This window comes from Elephas maximus, chromosome 6 (genome assembly GCF_024166365.1).
Source record: "Elephas maximus indicus isolate mEleMax1 chromosome 6, mEleMax1 primary haplotype, whole genome shotgun sequence".
NCBI lineage: Eukaryota > Metazoa > Chordata > Mammalia > Proboscidea > Elephantidae > Elephas > Elephas maximus.
This window is the reverse complement of record NC_064824.1, coordinates 10,338,967-10,366,123: the sequence shown is the minus strand read 5'-3', so window position 1 is coordinate 10,366,123 and position 27,157 is coordinate 10,338,967. Positions and strand designations below refer to the sequence as shown.

At 40.0% G+C, this 27,157-nt stretch overlaps 1 protein-coding gene across 1 annotated transcript in view; it reads right to left on the bottom strand.

The window, feature by feature from the left end:
- Positions 1-27,157, bottom strand: part of CNTNAP5 (contactin associated protein family member 5) — a 1,201,383-nt gene that overhangs the window by 946,027 nt on the left and 228,199 nt on the right. Inside the window, exon 2 of the mRNA XM_049889068.1 lies at positions 16,167-16,271. Coding sequence (XP_049745025.1) covers positions 16,167-16,271 — 105 coding nt within the window. The remainder of the gene's footprint in view (positions 1-16,166; positions 16,272-27,157) is intronic.

Here is a 27,157-nt window from a genome sequence, read left to right as displayed (position 1 = left end):
GAATTTGGACTTTTATCCTGCTTTACTGTGAAGAAATAAATTTCTCTTTGCTAAAACCATCCACTTGCGGTATTTCTGTTATAGCAGCACTAGGTGACAAACGCCCCAGGTAAGAAGTGAAGGGGAGGAGATGCAGGGTTGCATGTGCAAATTAAACACTTGTTAAGCCCAGTCCAGGAGTTCTGGGGTGGGGGCCAAGTCTCTGCAGTTCTCACAAGCTCTATGTGGCTGCTGCCCGAATGGGTCCACACTGGGAACAGCAAAGGTGAACATGAGGCAACAAAGGGAGGCACATGTCTTGAGCCCCACCAGGACAGGGCAGAGAAAAGGAAGGGTGCTTGGAGAAAGGACAGGCTATTGAAAGGGAGAGGAGTGAAACAAATGTCAGGTTTCTGTGCACTTTCCTGTCTTTATAAACAGATTAAATCATATCCATATCACATCTGACTCAGTCAATCCAGATGGCAGACAGGTGCTGTCTTTAGCAAGCAGCGCTGTGCTGCTGTCCATGAAATTGACTCCTCAGAATTCTCACCTAGCTATTTGGAACAAGTGCCCTGAGGGTGGACGTCATGCTAATTGTGCAGACCTTGAGTTCTGCATTGTTCTTAGTGGGCTTCTCCGGGGCGGGGGGGGGGGGGGGGGGGGGAGGGGACCAATGATCCCAAACTGAAAACCTCCTTCCGAAGACCTTCCTGGGTCCTTAAGCTTTTTTGCAACCAGTGCTGGCTGCCCAGGGGTGGGGGCAGGGGAGAGAAAAAAGATATTCATGGTTTGGGCCAAAGGGAAGCAGCAAGGGTTTTAAGCCTCTTCATTCATCCATGAACCCCGGAAGCTGAAAAAAAAAAAAAAAAGCCTTGGCATAAGAAATCAAATTCTCCATGGCAACAAAATTGTCATGCTAGAAACACACAATCTCAACTAACACAGGCAAGCATCTCAAAAATATATTGAGCAAGGAAAAGGATTACAATTTTGGGGAAAAAATGGTAAAAATAATTGTTTGCAAAAATATGTTTAAAAAAGGGTGGGGGTGGGAAAGGAAAATACAAACCTCTCCTCTCACAGAGCCAAAGAAGCCTGTTCCTATTTGCCTTTTAATCATATGAGGTAACTTAACACCTTCCCCTCACTTTCAAGAAAGTCTAACCCCAGCTCAGCAGCTTCATGCAGGACCCCAAGCTCTGGCACTTTCTGCAGGGAGTACTTGCTTCTCCACAGCACAGCTGACTTCAATGCCCAGATCAAGAGCTTTCTTTCCACAAAACAAATCACATTTGACAAAGACAGATCCCTCTTAAGCCACAATTATATAGATTGACTCAGCAACCTAAGGTAATAGCAATCTGACCTCCAACTTAATGTACTATGTTGTTTTTCAAAAAGCGATTAGTTCTCTTCCTTGCTTTTCATTATCTTTGGTGTGTGGATAGGGGAGGGCGGGAGGGGAGGGTGTGTGTGTAAGTGAGAGAACAAAAATTCTATTTGGTAAATCCCCTTGATGGATGAGATAGCAGTGTGAAGACTATTACAGTTGGGCTTTAACAGAAAAATCCCTCTCCTAGTGGGGTGACTTTCCCAGGCCTAGGGCCACAGCAGTGCTGCAGATTAAGAGCTGTTTCCGAGGGCATGTTTTCTCCTGGAAAGCTGAGCTTGTCACTGACAGAACTCATTAAACTTGCTTTCTGCTAGGACTGAGTGTCTTCATCAGACATCATTTGCTCAGCACACACTTCCTATATTCATTTTTTTAATTGATTCCTGGGTCTCCCAGGACAAACTTACCAACTGTACACCCTTTCTTCCTGGTATAGGTCAGAGACGACGTGTACACTCGAGTTTGGGAACACACCAGGGATACAATGCCCCCTGATAACCTGTGTTCAATGTATGTCAAAGGTTTACATACCCCCTGAGACTCAGCAGTTTTAAATGGCACCCAGGCACCTGTATGGGAGATCATCTGTCTGAAACAGTGCAGCTACAAGGATGCTATTGAACCCACGCAGCTCTTCTGAGCAGGACTCCATTGAATGTAAGTCAAGGGTGTTATGATTTGGATTTATCCTGAGGGAAATGCCAGAAAGTTTGTGGACAAGTAGGCGGAAGGCCGAATGGAGTAAAGTAGAAGGAATTCATCAAGTAGTATGACAAATGAATTAATGAATGAATGGAATTTGTAAGAGAAAAGTATTTGAAACTTGAAAAATGTCTGTTTAATATCATCTTGCAGCAGTTTTAAAAAGTGCCCTCAGTGATTCTCTTGGAGAATGTGCTTGTCATTGGACTTGGCTATTCACTGTTTGGAGCCCTGATGGTGCAGTGGTTAAGAGCTCAGCTGTTAACCATAAGGTCAGCAGTTTGAATCCACCAGCTGCTCCTTGAAAACCCTATGAGGTAGTTCTAGTCTTTCCTGTAGGGTTGCTATGAGTAGGAATCGACTGGAAGGCAATGGGTTTTGGGTTTATTTACTATTTGATTGGGGCCTACACACTATGAAGTTAATTTATCAATTTCTATCCACTAAAGAAGATAACCGTCAAGTACCCTATAAGGCATTAACTGTTCTTGTTGGGTGTCTTTGACTTGATTCCAACTCATAATGATCTCATGTGACAGAGCAAAACAGTCTCGTATGGTTTTCTTGGCTGTAATCTTTACAGAACCAGATCGCCAGGTCCTTCTCTCGAGGAGCCACTGGATGTGTTTGAACCTTCAACCTTTCAGGTAGCAGCTGAACACTGAACCATTAGCAACACCAGGGATCCTTAACTAGTTTGGTGTATACCTAGTGATTTTATTTTAACACCCCTCACCCCCAAATCACTAAACACACAGTTCCTTAAAACATTCCTTGAACCAGGTTTACCATCTTATGGTTCCCTCCTTAATGAGTTCAATAATGTTTTTTTTTAATAATTTTTATTGTGCTTTAAGTGAAAGTTTACAAATCAAGTCAGTCTCTCACACAAAAACCCACATACACCTTGCTACACACCCTCAATTACTCACCCACAAGGAGACAGCCCACTCTCTCGCTCCACTTTCTCTCTTTTTGTGTCCATTTCGCCAGCTTCTAACCACCTCCATCCTCTCATCTCCCCTCCAAGCAGGAGATGCCAACATAGTCTCAAGTGTCCACCTGACCCAAGAAGCTCACTCCTCACCAGCATTCCTCTCCAACCCATTGTCCAGTCCAATCCATGTCTGAAGAGTTGGCTTCAGGAATGGTTCCTGTCCTGGGCCAACAGAAGGTCTGGGGGCCATGACCACTGGGGTCCTTCTAGTCTCAGTCAGACCATTAATTGTGGTCTTATGAGAATTTGAGGTCTGCATCCCACTGCTCTCCTGCTTCCTCAGAGGTTCTCTGTTGTGTTCCCTATCAGGGCAGTCATCAGTTATACCTAGGCACCATCTAGTTCTTCTGGTCTCAGGATGATGTAGTCGCTGGTTCATGTGGCCCTTTCTGTCTCTTCGGCTCGTAATCACCTTGGGTCCTTGGTGTTCTTCATTCTCCTTTGATTCAGGTGGGTTGAGACCAACTGATGCATCTTAGATGGCTGCTTGCTAGCTTTTAAGACCCCAGATGCCACTATTCAAAGTGGGATGCAGAATGTTTTCTTAAGAGATTTTATTATGCCAATTGATATAGATGCCCCCTGAAACCATGGTCCCCATACCCCTGCCCCTGCCACACTGGCCTTCGAAGCATTCAGTTTATTCAGGAAACTTCTTTGCTTTTGGTTTAGTCCAATTGTGCTGATCTCCCCTGTGTTGTGTGCTATCTTTCCCTTCACCTAAAGTAGTCCTTATGTACTATCTAATTAGTGAATACCCCTCTCCCACCTTCCCTCCCTCCCCCTTCTCGTACCCACAAAAGAATGTTTTCTTCTAAGTTTAAACTATTTCTCAAGTTCTTTTAATAGTGGTCTTATACAATCTTTGTCCTTTTGCAACTGACTAGTTTCACTCAGTATAATGTCTTCCAGGTTCCTCCATGTTATGAAATGTTTCACAGATTCCTCACTGTTCTTTATCCATGCGTAGTATTCCATTGTGTGGATATACCACAATTTATTTATCCATTCATAAGCTGATGGGCACCTTGGTTGCTTCCATCTTTTGCTATTGTAAACAGTGCTGCAACAAACATGGGTGTGCATATATCTGTTTGTGTAAAGGCTCTTATTTCTCTAGGATGTATTCCAAGGAGTGGGATTGCTGGATCACATGGTAGTTCTATTTCTAGCTTTTTAAGGAAGCCCCAAATCAATTTCCAAAGTAGTTGTACCATTTGATATTCCCACCAGCAGTGTAGAAGTGTTCCAATCTCTGCACAGCCTCTCCAACTTTTATTATTTTGTGTTTTTTGGATTAATCTCAGCCTTGTTGGAGTGAGATGAAATTCATTGTAGTTTTGATCTGCATTTCTCTAATGGCTAATGATCGTGAACATTTCCTCATATATCTGTTAGCTACCTGAATGTTTTCTTTAGTGAAGTGTCTATTCATATCTTTTGCCCATGTTTAATTGGGTTATTTGTCTTTTTGCAGTTGAGTTTTTGCAGTATCATGTAGATTTTAGAGATCAGGCGCTGATCAGAAATGTCATAGCTAAAAACTTTTTCCCAGTCTGTAGGTAGTCTTTTTACTCTTTTAGTGAAGTCTTAGGATGAGCATAAGTGTTTGATTTTTAGGAGCTCCCAGTTACCTAATTTTTCTTCTACATTCTTTATAATGTTTTGTATACTGTTTATGCCATGTATTAGGGCTCCTAATGTTATCCCTATTTTTTCTTCCATGATCTTTATCGTTTTAGATTTTATATTTAGGTCTTTGATCCATTTTGAGTTAGTTTTTGTGCCCGGAGTGAGGTATGGGCCTTGTTTCACTTTTTTGCAGATGGATATCTAGTTATGCCAGCACCATTTGTTAAAAAGACTGTCTTTTCCCCATTTAAGCGTTTTGGGGCCTTTGTCAAATATCAACTGCTCATATGTGGATGGATTTATGTCTAGATTCTCAATTCTTTTCCATTGGTCCACGCATCTTGTTGTACCAGTACCAGGCTGTTTTGACTACTGTGGCGGTAAAATAGTTTCTAAAATCAGGTAAAGTAAGGCCTCCCACTTTGTTCTTCTTTTTCAGTAATGCCTTGTTTATCTGGGGCCTCTTTCCCTTCCATATGAAATTGGTGATTTGTTTCTTCATCTCATTAAAGAATGTCGTTGGGATTTGGATCAGAATTGCATTAAATGGATAGATCGCTTTTGGTAGAATAGACATTTTTATAATGTTAAGTCTTCCTATCCACGAGCAAGGTATGTTCTTCCACTTATGTAAGTCTCTTTTGGTTTCTTGCGGAAGTGTACTGTAGTTTTCTTTGTATAATCTTTTACCTCTCCGGTAAGATTTATTCCTAAGTATTTTATCTTCTTGGGGGCTACTGCAAATGGCATTGAGTTGGTGATTTCCTCTTCAATGTTCTTTTTGTTGGTGTAGAGGAATCCACCTGATTTTTGTATGTTTATCTTGTATCCCAATACTCTGCTGAACTCTTCTATTAGTTTCAGTAGTTTTCTGGAGGATTTCTTGCGGTTGTCTGTGTATAAGATCACGTCTTCTGCAGAGAGAGATACTTTTACTTCTTCCTTGCCAATCAGGATGCCCTTTATTTCTTTATCTAGCCTAATTGCTCTGGCTAGGACCTCCAGCACAATGTTGAATAAAAGTGGTGATAAAGGGCATCCTTGTCTGGTTCCCGATCCCAGTGGGAATGTTTTCAGGCTCTGTCCATTTAGGGTGATGTTGGCTGTTGGCTTTGTATAAATGCCCTTTATTACGTGAGAAATTTTCCTTCATTCTTATTTTGCTTAGAGTGTTTAGCATGAGTGACTGTTGAACTTTGTTAAATGCCTTTCCTGCATCCATTGATAAAATCATGTGATTCTTGTCTTTTGTTTTATTTATGTGGTGGATTACATTAATTGTTTTTCTAATGTTGAACCATCCCTGCATACCTGGTGTGAATCCCACTTGGTCGTGGTGAATTATTTTTTTGATATTTTGTTGAATTCTATTGGCTAGAATTTTGTTGAGGATTTTTGCATCTACATTCATGAGGGATATAGGTCTATAATTTTCTTTTAATGTGGTATCTTTACCTGGTTTTGGTATCAGGGATAAGGTGGCTTCATAGAATGAGTTTGGTAGTATTCCATCCTTTTCTATGCTCTGAAATACCTTCAGTAGTAGTGGTGTTAACTCTTCTCTGAAAGTTTGGTAGAACTCTGCAGTGAAGCCATCCAGACCAGGGTTTTTTTTTTTTTTTTTGGGAGTTTTTTGGTTACCTTTTCAATCTTTTCTTTTGTTATGTGCCTATTTAGTTGTTCTACCTCTGTTTGTGTTAGTTTAGGTAGGTAGTGTGTTTCTAGGAATTCACCCATTTCTTCTAGGTTTTCAAATTTGAGTATAGTTTTTCATAGTAATCTGCTATGATTCTTTTTATTTCAGTTGGGCCTGTTGTAATAGCGCCCATCTTATTTCCTATTCTGGTTATTTGTTCCTCTCCTGGTTTTCTTTTGTTAGTTTGGCCAGTGGTTTATCAATTTTGTTGAGTTTTTCAAAAAAACAGCTTTTGGTCTTTTAATTCTTTCAATTGTTTTTCAGTTTTGTATTTCATTTAGTTCAGCTCTAAATTTTATTGTTTTCTTCCACTGCCTGTGGGTTTGTTTTGTTGCTCTCTTTCTATTTGTTCAAGTTGTAGGGATAATTCTTTGATTTTGGCCCTTTCTTCTTTTTGGATGTGTGCATTTATTGATATAAATTGGCCTCTGAGCACCACTTTTGCTGTGTCCCAAAGGTTCTGATAGGAAGTGTTTTCATTCTTAATGGATTCTATGAATTTCTTTATTCCATCCTTAATGTCTTCTGTAATCCAGTCTTTTTTTGAGCAGGGTATTGGTCAGTTTCCAAGAGTTTGATTTCTTTTCCCTGCTTTTCCTGTTATTGATTTCCACTTTTATGGCCTTATGGTCAGAGAAGATGTTTTGTAATATTTCAATGTTTTGGATTCTGTTAAGGCTTGCTTTATGACCTAATGTGTGGTCTATTCTAGAAAATGTTCCATGTGCACTAGAAAAGAAAGTATAGTTGGTTGCTGTTTGGTGGAGTGTTCTGTATATGTCTACAAGGTCAAGTTGGTTAATTGTGGCATTTAGATCTTCCATGTCTTTATAGAGCTTTTTTCTGGATGTCCTGTCCTTCACCGAAAGTGGTGTATTGAAGTTTCCTACTGTTATTGTGGAGCTGCCTATCTCACTTTTCAATGCTGATAAAGTTTTTTTTATGTATCTTGCAGCCCTATCATTGGGTGCATAAATATTTAATATGGTATATCTTCTTGGTGTATTGTCCCTTTAATCATTATATAGTGTCTTTCCTTATCCTTTCTGATGGATTTTACTTTAAAGTCTATTTTGTCAGAAATTAATATTGCTACTCCTCTTTTTTGTTTGTTGTTTGCTTGATATATTTTTTTCCATCCTTTGTGTTTTAGTTTGTTTGTGTCTCTAAGTCTAAGGTGTGTCTCTTGTTGGCAGCATATGGATGGGTCTTGTTTTTCAGTCCATTCTGACACTCTCTGTCTCTTTATTTACATTCAGGGTAATTATGTATAGGTATGAATTTAAAAAAAAAAATTTTTTTTAATGAATTTAGTGCTATCATTTTGATGTCTTCTTTTGTGTGTTGACAGTTTCTTTTTCCCACTTGATTTTATGTGCTGAATAGATTTTCTTTATGTATTGTCGTTTCCTCATATTTGTTGTTGTTGATTTTGTTTCTGCTGAGTCTGTATTTTTCCCTTGTATTTTATTTTGATGAGTAGGATAGTTTGTCTCCTTTGTGGTTACCTTATTATTTACCCATATTTTTCTAAATTTAAAATTAAGTTTTATTTCTTTCTATCGCCATATCTTCCTCTCCATATGAAAGGTATATGATTACACTACTTAGTCCCTCTTTATTATTTTAATGTCTTCTTTTATATGATAACATTGCCATTACCCTGTATTGGGGTTTGTTTGTTTGTTTGTTTTATAATCTTGCTTTGTTTTTTTGGATTTCCCTGTCTGGGTTGACTTCTGGTTGCTCTGCCCAGTGTTCTAGTCTTGGGTTGATACTTGATATTATTGATTTTTTAACCAAATAGTTCCCTTTAGTATTTCTTGTAGTTTTGGTTTGGTTTTTACGAATTCCCTCAACTTGTGTTTATCTGGAAAATGTCTCAATTTCACCTTCATATTTAAGAGACAGTTTTGATAGATACATGATTCTTGGCAGGCAATTTTATTCCTTCAATTCTTTAAATATGTCATCCCATTGCCTTCTTGCCTGCATCGTTCTGCCGAGTAGTCTGAGCTTGTTCTTATTGGCTCTCCTTTGTAGGTGACCTTTCTTTTATCCCTCGCTGCTCTTATAATTGTCTTTTTATCTCTGGTTTTGGCAAGCTTGAGTATAATGTGTCTTGGTGACTTTCTTTTAAGATCTGCCTTATGTGGAGTTCAATGAGCATCCTGGATAGATATCTTCTCATCTTTCACAATATTAAGGAAGTTTTCTGCCAAGAAATCTTCAACAATTTTCTCTGTATTTTCTGTTATCCCTCCCTGTTCTGGTACTCCAATCACTCGTAGGTTATTTCTCTTGATAGAGTTCCACTTGATTCTTAAGGTTTCTTCGTTTCTTTTTTAATTCTTTTATCTGATTTTTCTTCAGATATTTTAGTGCCAAATGATTTATCTTCGAGTTCAGAAATTCTAGCTTCTACTTGCTCAATTCTGCTCCTCTGACTTTCTATTGAGTTATCTAATTCTGTAATTTTATCGTTAATCTTTTGAATTTCTCATTGCTGTCTGTCTATGGATTTTTCCAGCTTATTAAACTTTTCATTATGTTCCTGAATAATCTTTCTAATTTCTTTAGTTGCTTTATCTGTGTGTTCCTTGGCTTGTTCTGCGTATTGCCTCATTTCCTTCCTGATATCTTGAAGGGTTGTGTATATTAAACTTTTGTATTCTGCATCTGGTAATTCCAGGAATGCACTTTTTATCTAGAAGATCCCTGGATTCTTTGTTTTGCGAGCCTGATGAGGTGATCATGGCCTGTTTCTTTACGTGACTTGATATTGACTGTTGTCTCTGAGCCATCTGTAATTTATAATATTAGTTTATGCTTGCTTACTGAGTCGTAGCTGCTTTGTTTTGTTTTGGTATACCCCTATGGGTTGCTTGAGTGAGCTAGCTTAATTATTTTCGCCTTTGGAGCTCTAGTGTCCTGTCCCCAGCTGGCTAGAGCTGTTATCAGGTATATCAGTCTAGGAGTCCATTCAGTTTTCTCATATGAATTCAGCTCAGGTGTCCAGGTATGTGATATCAAGCATGTGGTACAGGCTCTCTTCTACAGTCTTAGAGGGGCAGGGGTGATTGGCATATATACCGGTATCTGATTGCAGTAGGGGGTCACGCTGTGAACAAGGCAAGGGCCTGAGAACCGACCCCCAAGTATCTCTGAGGAAAGCATGTCCCTGTTCCCTAGGGCATGCTGGTGGGTGGGTTCTGCAGAGGGACCATAGGCACTCAAAGTTTTTGTTGTAAGGACTGGGAGGTACCAGTTATCTTTGGATCCCTATCGCTGGTAGCTGGGTGACCTGAGTGGAGCTACCAGTTCTGTTGTCCGTAGGTGAGGACCTTGTTTCATAGACAAAGCAATGTCAAACGTCAAACACCCACCTCTCCACTGCACAGCTGAAATGGTTGGAGTTTGCCAACAAGGGCCTATTCTCCCAAAATAGGCCCACACAGGTCCATGCAGAAGGGAAACATGCTCAAGGTCCACGAATGGTTTATGCCTGGACAGGAGCCACTTCTGTCCTGAGCTCCCCCAGTTAATGGAGCTAGCAAATTATCTTTTCCCCCAGTTGCAAATTTTTTCCTTCCCCAAGGCCAGGGGGACAGCTCCAGGTGCTCACCAGGGTTTATCTCAGGCCCAGGGATTCAGCCGCTGAAGCTGGGTTGGGGGGAGGGGGGACGTGGTAAAATACACGCAAGTACCTAGCTTTTGCCGAGAGCACCGTTGTCCTCAGGTTCCGGAGGTGTGAGCGGGCTGTGTGGCTGCTGCTTCTCCCTGAGGAAACTCCCCGCGATTCAGGTCTGGTAACTCCTCTCTACTTCTGAACTGCCTCTTCACCCCCTGCCCCTCAGTTCATTGTCTAAGCTTGCCTTTGATGCTCAGGGCTCCCAGATTGTCACAAATATACTCGTTTCACTTGTTTTTTCAGGTCTTTTTGTTGTAAAGAGGGTTCGACGGAAGCATCTGTCTATTCCGCCATCTTGGCTCTGCCTCTGAATAATTTTTTGATGTGCGTATCTTGTATTTGTATGAGAGTTGTTTTTGACTTATTGAAAATCACACTTTGACAAGTATTTATTTATACCTCACTTATTTTAAACTTATTTTAAACTACTTCTTGGGGATTACCTTGGACTCTGCTCCTTCAGAATGTAAATCTAATTCAGAACTGCCTTAGTCATCTAGTGCTGCTATAACAGAAAAACCACAAGTGGATGGCTTTAACAAACAGACTGTTATGGCTTTCTTACAGTCTAGTAGGTTAGAAGTCCAAATTCAGAGCATCAGCTCCAGGGAAAGCCTTTCTTTCTCTGTTGGCTCTGGGGGGTAGGTCTTGTCATGAATCTTATCCTGCTCTATGAGCTTTTCTGTGCAGAAACCCCAGGTCCAAAGGATAAGCTCTGCTCCCGGTGCTTCTTTCTTGGTGGTATGAGGTCCCCAACTCTCTCCTTGCTTCCCTTTCCTTTTAGCTCTTGTAGGATAAAAGGTGGTGCAGGCCACATCCCGGGGAAACTCCCTTTACATTGGATCAGGGATGTGATCTTAGTAAGGGTGTTACAATTCCACCCTAATCTTCTTTAACATAAAATTACAATCACAAAGTGGAGAACAACCACACAGTACTGGGGATCATAGCCTAACCAAGTTGATGCATATTTTGGGGGAACACAGTTCAATCTATGACAAGAACAGGGATATGTGTGCATGTGTGCAGGTATACAAGTGTGAGTGTGTGTGCAAAACCCAAGACATGGGCATTGAGAAGGAGTAGTAGGGGTTTGGGGTGGTAGAACTGAAGGAGGTAGGTTCGTAGTGCGCTCCTGGAGGAGAGGAGTCGAGACTACATAAAGCAGGGTGTTGAAATTGCATTCTGTTAGGGAGAAGAGTATACAAGGAGTTGAAGGTTTGGGACAGGACACAATGAGATAGGCCCTGACTACTGAAAACGGTATAATGGAGAAACACACAGGACACTCATAACATTTGCTCATTGCTTTTCGAATTAAGTTAACTAACAAAAAACAATGCATATTTTCTCCTATCTAAAGTAGAGAAGGGATTCTGACCTTGTAGGTAGAACAGTGTTGTATAGCAGCTAAGAGCTTAGATTCTAGAACCACACTTCTTGGGGCCGAAAGACTGGCTTTTCCACTAACTTGTTGGCTGGCTGAGATACCTAAACTCTCTGTGCCACAACATTTTTTGTCTATAAAACAGAAATAATTGGGAGGATTGAGTTGATATGCCTTAAATCTTAGAACAGTGAGAGCTTGAGGTAAGTACTCAGTGTATTATTGTTGTTGTTATTATTATTTTTTTTTTAATTTTGTGCAGATAGGCCTGATGTCAATAGTGGTTCAGCGGTAGAATGTTCGCCTTGCATGTGGGAGACCCAGGTTTGATTCACAACCAAAGTACCTCATGTGAAGCCACCACCCATCTGTCAGTAGAGGCTTGCATGTTGCTATGATGCTAAACAGGCCTCAGCGGAGCTTCCAAACAAAAAAGACAGACTAGGAGGAAAGGCCTGCAAATCTACTTCTCTTCATCAGCCAATAAGAACATTATGGATCACAATGGTCCCATCAGCAGCTGCTCATGGCGATGGCACAGGACAGGCAGCATTTTGTTCCATTGCACATGTGGTTGCTGTGAATTGGGGACAATTTAATGGTAGCTAACAGAAACACCAGGCACAAACTAACAGGAGGAGATAAAACTCTTATTATGCACAAAATCCCATCCTTTCAGGACAGAGTCCATGGTTATAGGCTCAAAACTTTTCTTTCTTTTTTTTTTGTTGTTATACTTTAGATGAAGTTTTACAGAACAAACTAGCTTCTCATTAAACATTTAGTGCACATATTGCTTTGTGACATTGGTTATCAACCCCGTGACATGTCAGCACTCTCCCTTCTCCACCTTGGGTGCCCTATTATCATCTTTTCTGTCCCCTTCTGCCTTCTAGTTCTTGCCCCAGGGCTGGTGTGCTCATTTAGTCTTGTTTTGTTTTATGGGCCTCTCTAATGTTTAGCTGAAGGGTGAACCTCAGGACTGACTTCATTACTGAGCTAAAAGGGTGCCCAGGGGCCTTACTTTGGGGGTTTCTCCAGTCTCCAGCAAGCCTGTAAGTCGGGTCTTTTTTTGTGAGTTAGAGTTCTGTTCTACATTTTTTTCCATCTATGTCTGGAACCCTCTACTGTGATCCCTCTCAGAACAGTCAGTGGTGGTAGCTGGGCACCATCTAGTTGTACTGAACTCAGTCTGGTGGAGGCTGTGGTAATTGTGATCCATTAGGTTCTTCGAACTAATCTTTCCCTTGTGTCTTTATTTCTCTTCATTCTTCTTTGCTCCACATGGGATGAGACCAGTGGAATATCTTAGATGGTCATTCACAAGCTTTTAAGACCCCAGACACTACTCACCAAAGTAGAATTTAGAGCATTTTCTTTTTAATTATTTTTCATTGTGCTTTAAGTGAAAGTTTACAAATCAGGTCAGTCTCTCATATAAAAATTTACATACACCTTGCTATACACTCCTAATTTCTCTCCCCCTAATGAGACAGCACACTCCTTCCCTCCATTCTCTCTCCTCGTGTCCATCTGGGCAGCTTCTAGCCCCCTCTGCCCTCTTATCTCCCCTCCAGACAAGAAATGCCAACACAGTCTCATGTGTCTACCTGATCCAAGAAGCTCATTCTTCACCAGTATCATTTTCCATCCCATATTCCAGTCTAGTCCCTGTCTGAAGAGTTCGCTTTGGGAATGGTTCCTGTCTTAGGCTAACAGAAGGTCTGGGGACCATGGGCTCTGGGGTCCTTCTAGTCCCAGTCTGACTATTAAGTCTGGTCTTTTACAAGAATTTGGAGTCTGCATCCCACTGCTCTCCTGCTCCCTCAGGGGTTCTCTGTTGTGTTCCCTTTCAGTGCAGTCATTGGTTGTGGCTGGGCACCATCTAGTTCTTCAGGTCTCAGGCTGATGTAGTCTCTGGTTTATGTGGTTCTTCCTGTCTCTTAGGCTCATAATTACCTTGTGGCTCTGGTGTTCTTCATTCTTCCTTGCTCCAGGTGGGTTGAGACCAATTGATGCATCTTAGATGGCTGCTTGCTAGCGTTTAAGACCCCAGATGCCACTCTCCAAAGTGGGATGCAGAATGATTTTTTAATAGATTTTATTATGCCAATTGATATAGATGTCCCCTGAAACCATGGTCCCCAAACCCACACCCCTACTACGCTGGCCTTTGAAGTGTTCAGTTTATTCAGGAAACTTCTTTGCTTTTTGTTAAGTCCAGTTGTGTTGATCTCTCCTGTACTGTGTGTTGTCTTTCCCTTCACCTAAAATAAAACTTATTTTTTTTTTTTACTATCTAGTTTGTGAAAGCCCCTGTCCCTTCCTCCCTCCCTCCCCCCTCTTGTAACCATAAAAGAATATTTTCTTCTCTGTTTAAACTATTTCTCCAGTAGAACATTTTCTTTATAAACTATGTTATATTAGTTGAGCTAAATGTTCCCCAAGACCATGGTCCCCACAGCCCTCAGCACAATAATTTGGTTCCTCAGGGAGTCTGGATGTGTCTGTGGAGCAAGTTTGCCCAGTGCAATACGTCATTTGATTTCCTGGCTGCTGCTTCCACGGGCTTTGACTGTGGATCCAAGTAAAGTTAAATCCTTGACAACTTCAATCTTTTCTCCATTTATCATGTTGTTGCTTATTGGTCCAGTTGTGAGGATTTTTATTTTCTTTTTGTTGAGGTGTAATCCACACTGACGGCTGTAGTCTTTAATCATCATCAGTAAGTGCTTCAAGTCCTCTTCTCTTTCAACAAGCCAGGTTGTTTAATCTGCATATCACAGGTTGTTAATGAGTGGTCTTACTCCAATCCTGACGCCACATTCTTCTTCCTATAGTCCAGCTTCTCAGATTATTTGCTCAGCATACGGATTAAATAAGTATGGTGAAAGGATGCAACCCTGACACACACTTTTCCTGATTTTAAACAATGCAGTATCCCCTTGTTCTGTTCAAATGACTGCCTTCTGGTCTCTGTACAGGTTTCTCATGAACACAAATGTTCTGGAATTCCCATTCTTTGTAATGTTATCCGTAATTTGTTATGATGCATATAGTCAAATGCCTTTGCATAGTCAATAAAACCTAGGTAAACATCTTTCTGTTATTCTCTGCTTTCAGCCGGGAACCATCTAATATCAGCAATGATATATCCCTAGGTTCAACCCCTCTTCTAAATCCAGCTTAAATTTCTGGCAATTCCTTAGATGTACTGCTGCAACCGCTTTTGAATGATGTTCAGCAAAATTTTATTTGTTATATTAATGATATTGTTTAATAATTTCTGCATTCTGTTGGATCATCTTTCTTTGGAATGGCCACAATACATGGATCTCTTCCAGTCAGTTGGCTAGGTAGCTTCTTTTAAATTTCTTGTCATAGACGAGTGAGCACCTCTAGCACTGCATCCATTTGTTGAAACATCTCAGTTGGTATTCCTTCAACTCCTGGAGCCTTGTTTTTTGTCAATGTCTTCAGTGCACTTGGAATTCTTCCTTCAGTACCATCAGTTCTTGATCATGTGCTATGTCCTGAAATAGCTGAATATCGACAAATTTTTTTTTTGGTACAGTAACTGTGAATTCCTTCTATCTGCTTTTGTTGCTTCCTGCATTGTTCATCATTTTGCCCATAGAATTCTTCAAAATTGCAACTCGAGGCTTGAATTTTTTCTTCATTTCTTTCAGTGTGTTCTTCCCTTTTGGTTTTCTAACTCCAGGTCTTTGCAAATTTAATTAAAATATTTTACTTTGTCTTCTCAAGCTGCCCTTTGAAACATTCTGTTCAGTTCTTTTATTTCATCATTTCTTCCATTCACTTTAGCTAGTCTATATTCAAAAGCAAGTTTCAAAGTCTCTTCTGAGATTCATTTTGGTCTTTTCTTTCTTTCCTGTCTTTTTAAAGATCTTTTGCTTTCTTCATGTGTGAAGTCCTTGATGTTATCGCACAACTTGTCAGGTCTTCAGTCATTAGTGTTCAACGCATCAAATCAATTCCTGAGAATGTCTCCAAATTCAAGTAGGATATACTCAAGATCATATTTTGGCTCTTGTGGACTTGTTTAAATTTTCTTCAGCTTTAACTTGAACATGCATATAAGCACTTGATGGTTTGTTCCACAGTCGGCCCCTGGCCTTGTTCTGACTGATGATATTGAGCTTTTCTATCATCTCTTTGCACAGATGTAGTTGATTTGATTCCTGTGTTTTCCATCTGGTGAGATCCAGGTGTATAGTCACCATTTATGTTGTATATATATATGTGTGTGTGTGTATGTATATAATTAGCAATTTTGGCGGGGTGAGGATTAAAGTTTTGAAGAAAAAAATCTAAGTAGCCTTCACTCATGCTTAATATAAGCATAATATGATTTTGACAGCTATTTATTTATTAGATCCACATGAAATGTAAGTGCAAAACAAATTGTTCACAAGTTCTTTCTCTTATGGTAATCAAAAAGTATAAGGTGGTTGGGGGAGCAAGTGTCAGCATATTGTAAATATCCATTATCTTCTGGGAAGTGCAGTTTAATTAAAATTTAACCCCACACCCCACACCACCATCTTCTTCCAAATACTGTTTTTGGACATGATCCCAGTATATAAAACTGTTGGCTTCCTTCACTTTCTTCCCACTTGTTTATTTAGCAGTTATACTTAGGGTTTTAGTCACCCTACTTACCAACTCTTCGGTTGAGTTGAGCTGGGCTGTGAGTACCAGAGAGGTCTGAAGAACTGGAAAAAGCCATCGGAGAGAGCAGGGATGCTAATGGATCATCACAGTTGTCTAAAATGGTAGGAGAGAGAGAAAGAACAGATTCTATTAGCAAGAGAACATGAAGAATGAACTCATTACATTAACAACATTCATTGATTAACCACCTGCTCTGAACAAGGTCATGTATTATGGGTTTACATATGTTATTTCATCTACTGCTCACGACATTCCTGAAGGACAGGTACAATTTCCTTTCACAGACTGAGGAACTGAAGTTCAGAGATGTAAAGTAGATTGCCTAAGGTGACAATATTAGAAAGTCACGTAGCAAGAATTCTCATCCAGATTTGCAGCATCAAAAGACCAGTTACCCAACCATTCCTATAAGGTACCACCTGTGCAAAACCTTAATTTACTATGTATTGAGCTTATTCTATCAAATGGAAGATCTATTGAAGGGAGAAAACATTGTTCAACTCTTCCCCATTCTCTAGTCCCTAAGGGCCTCTACAATAATTATATCTTGAGAGATAAAATAATTTAGAATGTCTCACTCCCAGGTGTGTGAAAGCCTTTGAAAACAAGTTACTAATTATAATAATCCATTTCTATCCCCTGAAGTAATAGAAAATAGTCCCAGAGTTTATAGAATCTTGACTCTGACACTCACCACAGTAGCTACCACTACAGGTCCTGCTCCCTTTTGTGACTTCCTTAAAAGTGAAAAGCACCATATTTTTACACAAATAACGCACACAATATTTTTTTACCAGCAGCACAACCCTCTCACATATTATTTTCTTAGGGGAGCTGTGCGTGTTATATGTATGGTTGCATTAGTTACATGGAGCCCTGGTGGCTCCATGGTTAACAGCTCAGCTGCTAACCAAAGGTTCGGTACTTCAAATCCACCAGCTGCTCCTTGGGGACCTTATGGAGCAGTTTGACTCTTTCCTCTAAGGTCACTATGAGTCGGAATAAACTCAATGGCAATGGTTTTGTTTCGTTTTGGTTAGTTACATGGGTGTGTTATTTGTAAAAATATATGGTATGTTTTCTAAGTCTCCATCAATATTGTCAACTTGTGGAACAGGGTTGGACCACAGGCAAGAATGCTGATCATGACAACAGGTATGTCTCTCCAAGTGAGACAGATGTCTTGACTTCCCAATCTCATATAAAGGTCCCTGATCTTCACTTTTAGCATAGGTATTGTTGTTGTTAGCTGCTGTTGACTTGGTCCTGACTCATGGTGACCCCATGGACAACTCAACAAAATATTGCCCAGTCTTGTGCCATCCCCATGATTATTTGCATATTGGGCTGTTGTGATTCATAGGGTTCTCATTGGCTGATTTTTGGAAGTAGATTGCCAGGCCTTTCTTCCAATTCCATTTTTAGAATGGAAACGCTGCTGAGACCTGTTCAGCATTGTAGTAACACACAAACCTCCTCTAACAGATGGGTATTGGCTGCCTAAGAGGTACATTGGTCAATAATCAACCCTGAGTTTCTGCATGGAAGGTGAGAATTCTACCACTGAAACACCAGTGCTGGTAGTGGCCATCTAAACATTACATATTAACAAATTAGATCTATCAGAACTTTATAAATACTACCAATAGCACAACAATTTATTTATTCCTTAATTTGTTTACACCTTCCAAAAGGAACGTTAGCAAAGAGTTTGGTACGTAAAAGGACTTCAGTAAAGACTGATTGAAAGAAAGGGATGATGAATGAATGAGAAAGGAAGGAAAGGATCAATCAATCTACCAATGAGTCAACATAACTAAAGCAACACTCTTTTCCTAGTTTTCCATTTTGTACACAATTGACCCTGCTGGCCATTGCAAAATGACTTTACGAAATCTAGACACACCTCATTCAAAATCAATTTGAAATGTACCCTTCAGTTTGAAGGTTAACTTTATGGCTTTCAGAAAGAATTGGTTTGACATAAAAAAAAAAAAAAAAAAAAAAGACAGTGTTATAAAGCTGCTTGTTTATACAGCAAATTCTTAGCGAGCTGGATTTCACCTAATTGCTGGAAAATGACTTATAAACATAAGGATTAAATTCCTAGTTTGTTAAATGTGTTAAAAAATCAACTGGCAAAGTGAATTTTCAATTTTTCCCGAACACAAATGTTTGAAAAATATTTTGAAGTATTTGACAAGCACAAAACAGAGCCAGATCCTTACTGAAGAGGGACCATAGGAACCTTACACATCACAGCAACAACACTGCAGCAGTTATGAACATTTACTGAAGACGGACCACAGGAACCGTACACATCACAGCACCAACACTGCAGCAGTTATGACCACTCACTGAAGAGGGATCACAGGAACCGTACACATCACAGCACCAGCACCGCAGCAGTTATGACCGCTCACTGCAGAGGGACCGTAGGAACCATACACATCACAGCACCAACACTGCAGCAGTTACAGCCGCTCACTGCAGAGGGACCGTAGGAACCATACACATCACAGCACCAACACCACAGCAGTTATGACCGCTCACTGCAGAGGGACCGTAGGAACCATACACATCACAGCACCAACACTGCAGCAGTTATGACCGCTCACTGCAGAGGGACCGTAGGAACCATACACATCACAGCACCAACACCGCAGCAGTTCTGACCGCTCACTGAAGAGGGACCACAGGAACCGTACACATCACAGCACCAGCACCGCAGCAGTTATGACCGCTCACTGAAGAGGGACCGTAGGAACCAAACACATCACAGCACCAACACTGCAGCAGTTACAGCCGCTCACTGCAGAGGGACCATAGGAACCATACAAACCACAGCACCAGCACTGCAGCAGTTACAGTTGCTCAGCAGATTCAAGGAGGTTGAGGCCACTTTTCTCCTGGCACGAGGCACAGAAGAGAGGAGATGTGCAGACACGTTCAAAGCACTTATTTGAAGATGCACATGTGTTATTCTATTTATATATTAGGAAAAATTCTGAACATAATGTTAATTCTGTGTTTGCCTGTGCTAAATTTGGTAATCAGGAAACATTAGGTGAACGCAGAACACTGAACACAAATGAATTGAGCCACATAAGCGAAGTGCGCACACACACACTCACAATGTACATACACACATTGAGCCTCAAAATAGTATCTCAGTTCACTGCTATATTACGAGCCATACCCATCCAAACTATTACAACTTTCCTCCAGTTTCGAGTAATTCTCCTTCTAGTGCTTCACAATAACTCACAACTCTTCTGATTCCCACTTCCACAGGCAAACTGCAAATCTTTTCAACCAAATATGCAGTTTGCTTGTGGCAATACCATATTTATTGTAGTGTTTCTGTATTTCGTACACACTTAACATATGTAAAACTGTGCTACCATTTTTATTAGGTTCTTACAGTCTTTTTATGTGTCGCTGGCAATGTTTTCGAGTATTGTGCCCCAACCTTTTTTCGCCTAAGCTCTCCTTCATAAGACTTTTCTTGTGTGATTAGCGAGTTATTTCTGCAACTTAATATGTCACACTGAAGCAGAATTCACGGCACCACTGTAGGTGGTTCAAGCCAATTCAAGCCACACATCGCTCAGTAAACAATTCTGAAATTTAATTGTTCTCCTCTCATTATAGTAGTCCTTGGTTAACACTGTGAATTATTACAGTGAAATAATTACAAATAAAACCAAACCCATTGCCTTAGAATCGATTCTAACTCATGGTGACCCTATGTGTTACAGACTAGAACTGCTCCATAGGGTTTTCTTGGCTGTAATCTTTACAGAACCAGTTTGCCCGGCCTTCCTTCTGTGGTACCTCTGCATGGGCTCAAACCACCAACTTTTAGGCTACTAGTCAAGAGCAAACCATTTGAGACAGCCAGGGATCTATACAATGATCGTGGAATATTAGAAACGGCAGGACAGTAAGCATGTGAGTTCAATTCAATCCAAAAAACATTAAGTCCTACTCCATGATCCACCTTAAAGAGTCACTGGGGATAAATTTGAGTTAAAACAGGGTCTAAATCTTCAAGGAACTCACAGACTATTGAGAAATATAAAGACATAAACAAGCTGATAGGAAAATTTGGGGGATTTTTACAAGGTTATACCCAAACCAATAAAATTGGTACCTTGATGTCCAGACTTTGGGGCAAGTGATCATTCCTGTTTCTTCTGGCCCTAGACGGCCGCCCCACCCAGCCTTTCACAAGGCACTGGCTTCAGGATGAACTGAGCTTCTAGTGCCCCCTGCCTTGGGACTCCCAGCTGTGACGTCCCCATTATCCATTTCTTCTTCTGAAATGTGCCTGCCCTGTATCTCACTTTGTGGGGTCAGACACGGTTTCTATTTTGGAAATGAATGAAACCATTAAAAAACAAGCTGTGCTAATGAGAAGGTCTAGAAAAGATTCCTCAGGTCGCCTCTCCTCACAGACCGTGAACATCTTAAGAGAGAATTATTAAGAAACAGATTTGAACTTTTTCTCTTATATCCCCAAAGTGATAAGAATGAGAAATTCAAACCAGAGAGGAAGAAAGGCCACCCCATCCACTCCCAGACAAAAAGATATCTCCCTTTGTCTTCTCTATGTCACGTGAAAAAATCTAATGGCCTCAACTGTATTGACGATAGGCCAGGAGTCTAATCAAATTATTCCCTAAACCAAAAAACAAAAACAAAAAACCTGTTGCCGTTGAATCGATTCTGACTCATAGTGACCCTACAGGGCAGAGTAGACCTGCACCATAGAGTTTCCAAGGAGCACCTGGTGGATTTGAACTGACGACCTTTTTGTTAGCAGCCTTAGTTCTTAACCATTACACTGCCAGGGTTTCCGAAATTATTCCCTAGCCACTGGGAATTAAGGGTTTTTCATATAACCATCCTAAATCCAAAGATGTGTGTTATTTTAAAATAGTCCTATTCTTAAAGCAGAGAAGAAATGCCCTAGTGTAAATGAAAACAATAATGAGGGATTTTTTTTTTTTTTTTTTCATGATTTAGGACAGCCTCAGGTAGGGTAAAGTATCAGAAGGGCTAGATTTAGGAGATCCTACTTCTAGGCTTGTTGTTGATTATAGATAATACACTCAAATGCCCTAAACATTATTTCCATGATGCAAACAGAAGAGTCATCCCTGCCATATCCAACTGTAGAATCGTTGTAAAGATGGAATGAAAATGGAGTCAAAAGTTATCTTTTAATGTAGAAAGCACAGAATAAGAACAGGAAGCAATTTATAAGTTGTCAGCAGTATTTGCTTTAATCAAGAGCAACTCTTTTAAAACAATCTTATCTCTGGGCTGTTTTTTCTATGTCATAAATCATGCCCAAGAATTGGTATCACAGACAGCTCGTTTCCACTAAAGGCTTACAATCAACTAGCTAAGAAGGCAACTACGAGGTGGAAGAGAAAGGGAGGGCGACACAGATACAAGGCAGGAGTCAGGGCAACATCCCACAGGCAGTGCTGGCCCTCTGTGAACTGGCCGAATTGCAGGAACTAGAACGACACCACACCAAACACATGGCTGGAAAGGAAAGAAGAGGCATGCCATCTGCTCCACTGCTCATGCAGGCTTTATGTAACAAACCTACATTGTCAAATCCCAGCCTCTGACAGTGCATTTGGACAAAGCTAAATCCACCAGCAGTTTTCCAAAAATATGTGTCAATGTGGATCTGTGCTTACCTGGGGAATGAGGAAAGGGAGAGGAAGCCAGGGTGAGGGGAGGAGCAGTGTTTGAAGGTTATGAAAAAGCAGCTGAGAACTAAAAGCCGGGTTTCTCTTTCAGGGGGACACATAACCTGAAATAGTCGATAACGATTTCCACCAGAGTCATTTTCCAGAAATGAATTAAACTTCATGGATATCTTGGCATAGTAGAATATCTTCAAAATGAACCCTTATGAAAGTCTCTTCACTGATCAAAAGGATGAAAAGTGTGAAAAAGAACTTTGAATTTATATGGAAACCATACTTACCAGATCCATTGAGAGTGGGGTAGCCCCTGAGTCTACTGCGTAGAGATACTCTTTAAACCTAAAACCAAAACTCTCCCATGAAGCCATCCTTAAACAACAGTTTAGCCCAATTAATAATGTCTTGAGCATAGCACTCTTATAAACAATGATCTATATGAGTGTTAACTGATAACAGTTAATCAAAAGCATAGATAAGAGATTTAAGGACAGAGAGCCTAAATTAATGACGATGAAGCAGTATGGGTAGAGATAGAATGGTGACACAAAGTATGTAGCCAGTGCTATTGAACCATTCATATAGAAGTTGTGAATACATGCATATTTGGTTATATACATTACCACCGAAAATAAGTAAAATTTTTTTTAAAAAAGCCTTTTCATGATCCTTTCCTCAAAAAGATTTATTGCAAAAATCAGAAGAAATAAAAAGGCAATGTTAGAAATAAAAACACTTATCCATGTGAAGTTACTATTTTCTGTTTTTGTATAAGAATACCTGTACTGTAATCTTTTATAAAGCAAAGTCTACCTCTACTCCCCTCCATAGAGATAAAAATCTATGTCTGAGGGTGTGACTGAAAGCACCTAAGATTTTTCCATCTGGTAGAGTATTCATAACTTTATTCCTACTTGCAAATGACCCTTAAACTTGCATTTATAAACCAGTTGTCATCAAGTCGATTATCATTCATGGCGACCCCATGTATATCAAAGTAGAACTGTAGTCCATACAGTTTTCAATGGCTGATTTTTCAGAAGTGGATTGCCAGGCCTTTCTTCTGAGGCATCCCTGGGTGGACTCGAACCTCCAACTTTTGGTTAGCAGCGAAGTATGTTAGCGATTTGCAACACCCAGGGACTCACTTTACATTCATAGACTAAGAGAGTATTTTATAAATACCAATATTGATACTTGGAAGATGATATGACTGTCCAAAATTATACAGTTAATTAATGAAAGAGCTGTAACCAAAACTCATGTCCCTCCCTCAGAACTTGGGACCAACAGGCCAGATTTATCTGCCACCTCTGTGTAAGTCTGATACCATTAGTTATATCATTTTTAACATTTGTTTCAACAGATGACTTTATTTCTGCAATAAGGAGGGTATAGTTTCACTTCTTTGAGAACAGGAAAATAGTCTATAACTATTGGAAGCATTTGAATTTCTTTTTTGTTTTTCTTGTCTTCCTTATGCCTCCATTCAAGACTCTTTCCTAAAAACATACCATGCTCATGGATAAGTAGACTCAACATTGTGGAAATGTCAATTCTACCCAAAGCAATCTACAAATACAATGCAATCTTGATGCAAAAACCAATAGCATTCTTTAATGAGATGGAAAAACTAATCACTATTGAAGAAGAATAAAGCTGGAGGACTCACACTACCTGACCTCAGAATGTATTATACAGCTGTGATAAGCAAAACTGCCTGGTACTGGTACAACGACAGACATGTTGACCAATGGAACAGAATCAAGAACCTAGATTTAAATCCATCCACCTATGGTCACCTGATCTTCGACAAAGTCCCAAAGTCCATTAAACAGGGAAAAGACAATCTTTAATAAATGGTGCTGGCAAAACTGGACGTCCATCTATAAAAAAATAAAACAGGACCACCCATACCTCACACCATACACAAAAACTAATTCAAAATGGATCAAAGACCTAAATATAAAATTAAAAACCATAAAGATCAAAGAAGAAGAAAATAGGGTCAACGCTGCTGTTGTTAGGTGTCATCGACTTGATTCTTACTCATAGCAACCCCATGCGCAACGGAATGAAACACTGCCCTGTCCTGCACCGTCCTCACAATTGCTGCTATGGTTGTGTCCATTGTTGCAGCTGCTGTGTCAATCCACCTCATTGAGCGTCTTCCTCTTTTCAGTGACCCTCTACTTTACTAAGCATGATGTCCTTCTCCAGTGACTGATACCTCCTGATACCATGTCCAAAGTACGTGAGATGTAGTCTCACCATCCTTGCTTCTAAGGAGCATTCTGGTTGTACTTCCAAGACAGATTTGTTAGTCCATGGTATATTCAATATTATTCACCAATACCACAATTCAAAGGTGTCAATTCTTCTTCAGTCTTTCTTATTCACTGTCCAGGTTTCACATGAATATGATGTTATTGAAAATACCATGGCTTGGGTCAGGTGCATCTTAGTCCTCAAGGTGACATCTTTGCTTTTCAACACTTTAAGGAAGTCTTTTGCAGCCTAATTGCCCAATGCAATGTGTCTTTTGATCCCTTGACTGCTGCTTCTGCGGGTACTGATTGTGGATCCAAGCAAAATGAAATCCTTGACAAACTTAGTCTCTTCTCTGTTCATCATGATGTTGCTCATTGGTCCAGTTGAGAGGATTTTTGTTTTCTTTATGATGAGGCGTAATCCATACTGAAGGCTATGGTCTTTGATCTTCATCAGTAACTGCTTCAAGTCCTCTTCACTTTTAGCAAGCAAGGTTGTGTCATCTGCATATCACACATTGTTAATGAGATTTCCTCTAACTCTGGTGCCCCATTCTTCTTCATAGGGTCCAGGTTCTCAGATTATTTGTTCAGCATACAGATTGAATACGTATAGTGAAAGTATACAACCTTGATGCACACCTTTCCTGACTTTAAACCATGTAGTATCCCCTTGTTCTGCTTGAACTGCTGCCTCTTGATCCACATACAGATTACTCATGAACACAATTAAGTGCTCTGGAATTCCCATTTTCCGCAATTTAATCTGTAGTTTGTTATGGTCAACACAGTCGAGTGCCTTAGCATAATCAATAAACCACAGGTAAACATCTTTCTGGTATTCTCTGCTTTTAGCCAGGATCCATCTGACATCACCAATGATATCCCTGGTTCTACCTCATCTTCTAAATCCAGCCTGAATATCTGGCAGTTCCCTGTCAATATACTGCTGCAGCCACTTTTGAATGATCTTCAGCAAAAATTTGCTTGCATGTGATATTAATGATATTGTTCAATAATTTTCACATTTTATTGGATCACCTTTCTTGGGAATAGGTATAAATATGGAGCTCTTTCAGTCAGTTGGCCAGGTAGCTGTCTTTCAAATTTCTTGTGCTGCATCCAATTGTCAAAACATCTCAGTTGGTATTCCTTCAATTCCCAGAGCCTCATTTTTTTCCAATGCCTTCAGTGCAACTTGGACTTCTTCCTTTAGTACCATTGGTTCCTGATCATATGCTATCTCCTGAATTGTTTGAACATTGACTGGTTCTTTTGGTATGGTGACTCTGTGTATTCCTTCCATCTTCTTTTGATGCTTCCTGTGTCATTTAATATTTTCCCTGTAGCATCTTTCAGTATTGCAACTTGAGGCTTGAATTTTTTCTTCAGTTCTTACAGCTTGAGAAATGCTGAGTGTGTTCTTCCCTCTTGGTTTTCTACCTCCAGGTCTTTGTATATGTCATCATAATACTTTACTTTGTCTTTTCAAGAAACCCTTTGAAATCTTCTGTTCAGCTCTTTTACTTCATCATTTTTTTTTTCCCTTTTGCTTTAGGTACTCGATGTTCAAGATTAAGCTTCAGAGTCTCTTCTGACAACGGTTTTGGTGTTTTCTTTCTCTCCTGCACCATACAGGCAATATTTCACTGCTATTCATAAGGTTTTCACAGGCTAATTCTTTTCAGAAGTAAACTGCCAGGTTCTTCTTCCTAGCCTCTCTTAGTCTGGAAGCTTGGCTGAAACCTGTCCACCATGGGTGACCCTGCTGGTATTTGAATACAGGTGGCATAGCTTTCAGCATCACAGCAACACAAAAGCCCCCACAGTATGACAAACTGATAGACACATGGGGGAGGGTCAATAATAGAGGCCCTAATACACGGCATAAATAGGACATAAACCATAACTAACAACACACAAACGTCAGAAGATATGCTAGCTAACTGAGATGTTCTAAAAATTAAACACTTATGCTCATCAAAAGCCTTCACCAAAAGAGTAAAAAGAGAACCTACAGACTGGGAAAAAAATTTTGGCTACAGCAAAGGTTTAATCTCTAAAATCTGTAGGAACATCCAACACCTCTACAACAAAAAGACAAATAATCCAATTTTAAAAAAATGGGCAAAGGGTATGAACAGACACTTCACCAATGAAGACATTCAGGCTACTAATAGACACATGAGGAAATTCTCACAATTACTAGCCATCAGAGAAATGCAAATCAAAACTACAAAGAGATACCATCACACCCTATTATTACTGGCGTGAATCACAAAAACAGAAAATAACAAATGTTGGAGATGCTGTGGGGATATTAGAAATCTTATGCCCTGCTCATGGGAATTTAAAATGGCAAAATCATTTTGGAAAATGATATGGTATTTCCTTAAAAAGCTGGAAATAGAAACACCACATGATTCAGCAATCCCACTCCTAGGAATATATCAAAGAGAAATAGAGCCATCACACAGATAGACATATGCACACTCATGTTCATTGCAGCACTGTTCACAATAGCAAAAAGATGGAAGCAACCTAGATGCCCATCAACAGATGAATGAATAAATAAACCACAGTAAATGCACACAATGGAACACTATGCAATGATAAAGAACAATGATGAATCTGTGAAGCTTCTCACAACGTGGATGAATCTGAGGGCATTATGCTGAGTGACATAAGTCAATCACTAAAGGACAAATACTGGATGAGACCACTATTATAAAAACTCATGAAAAGATTTACACACAGAAAGAAACAAGCTTTGATGGTTATGAGGGAGGGACAGAGTGGGGAGGCAAAAACACTAAATAGGTAATAGACAAGTGGTAACTTTGGTGAAAGGTGAGACAGTACACAGTACTGGGGAAGTTAGCACAACTTGACCAAGGCAAGCTGTGGAAGCTTTATAGACACAGACAAACCCCCTGAGGGATCAAATTACTAGGCTGAGGGCTGGGGGCCATGGTCTCGG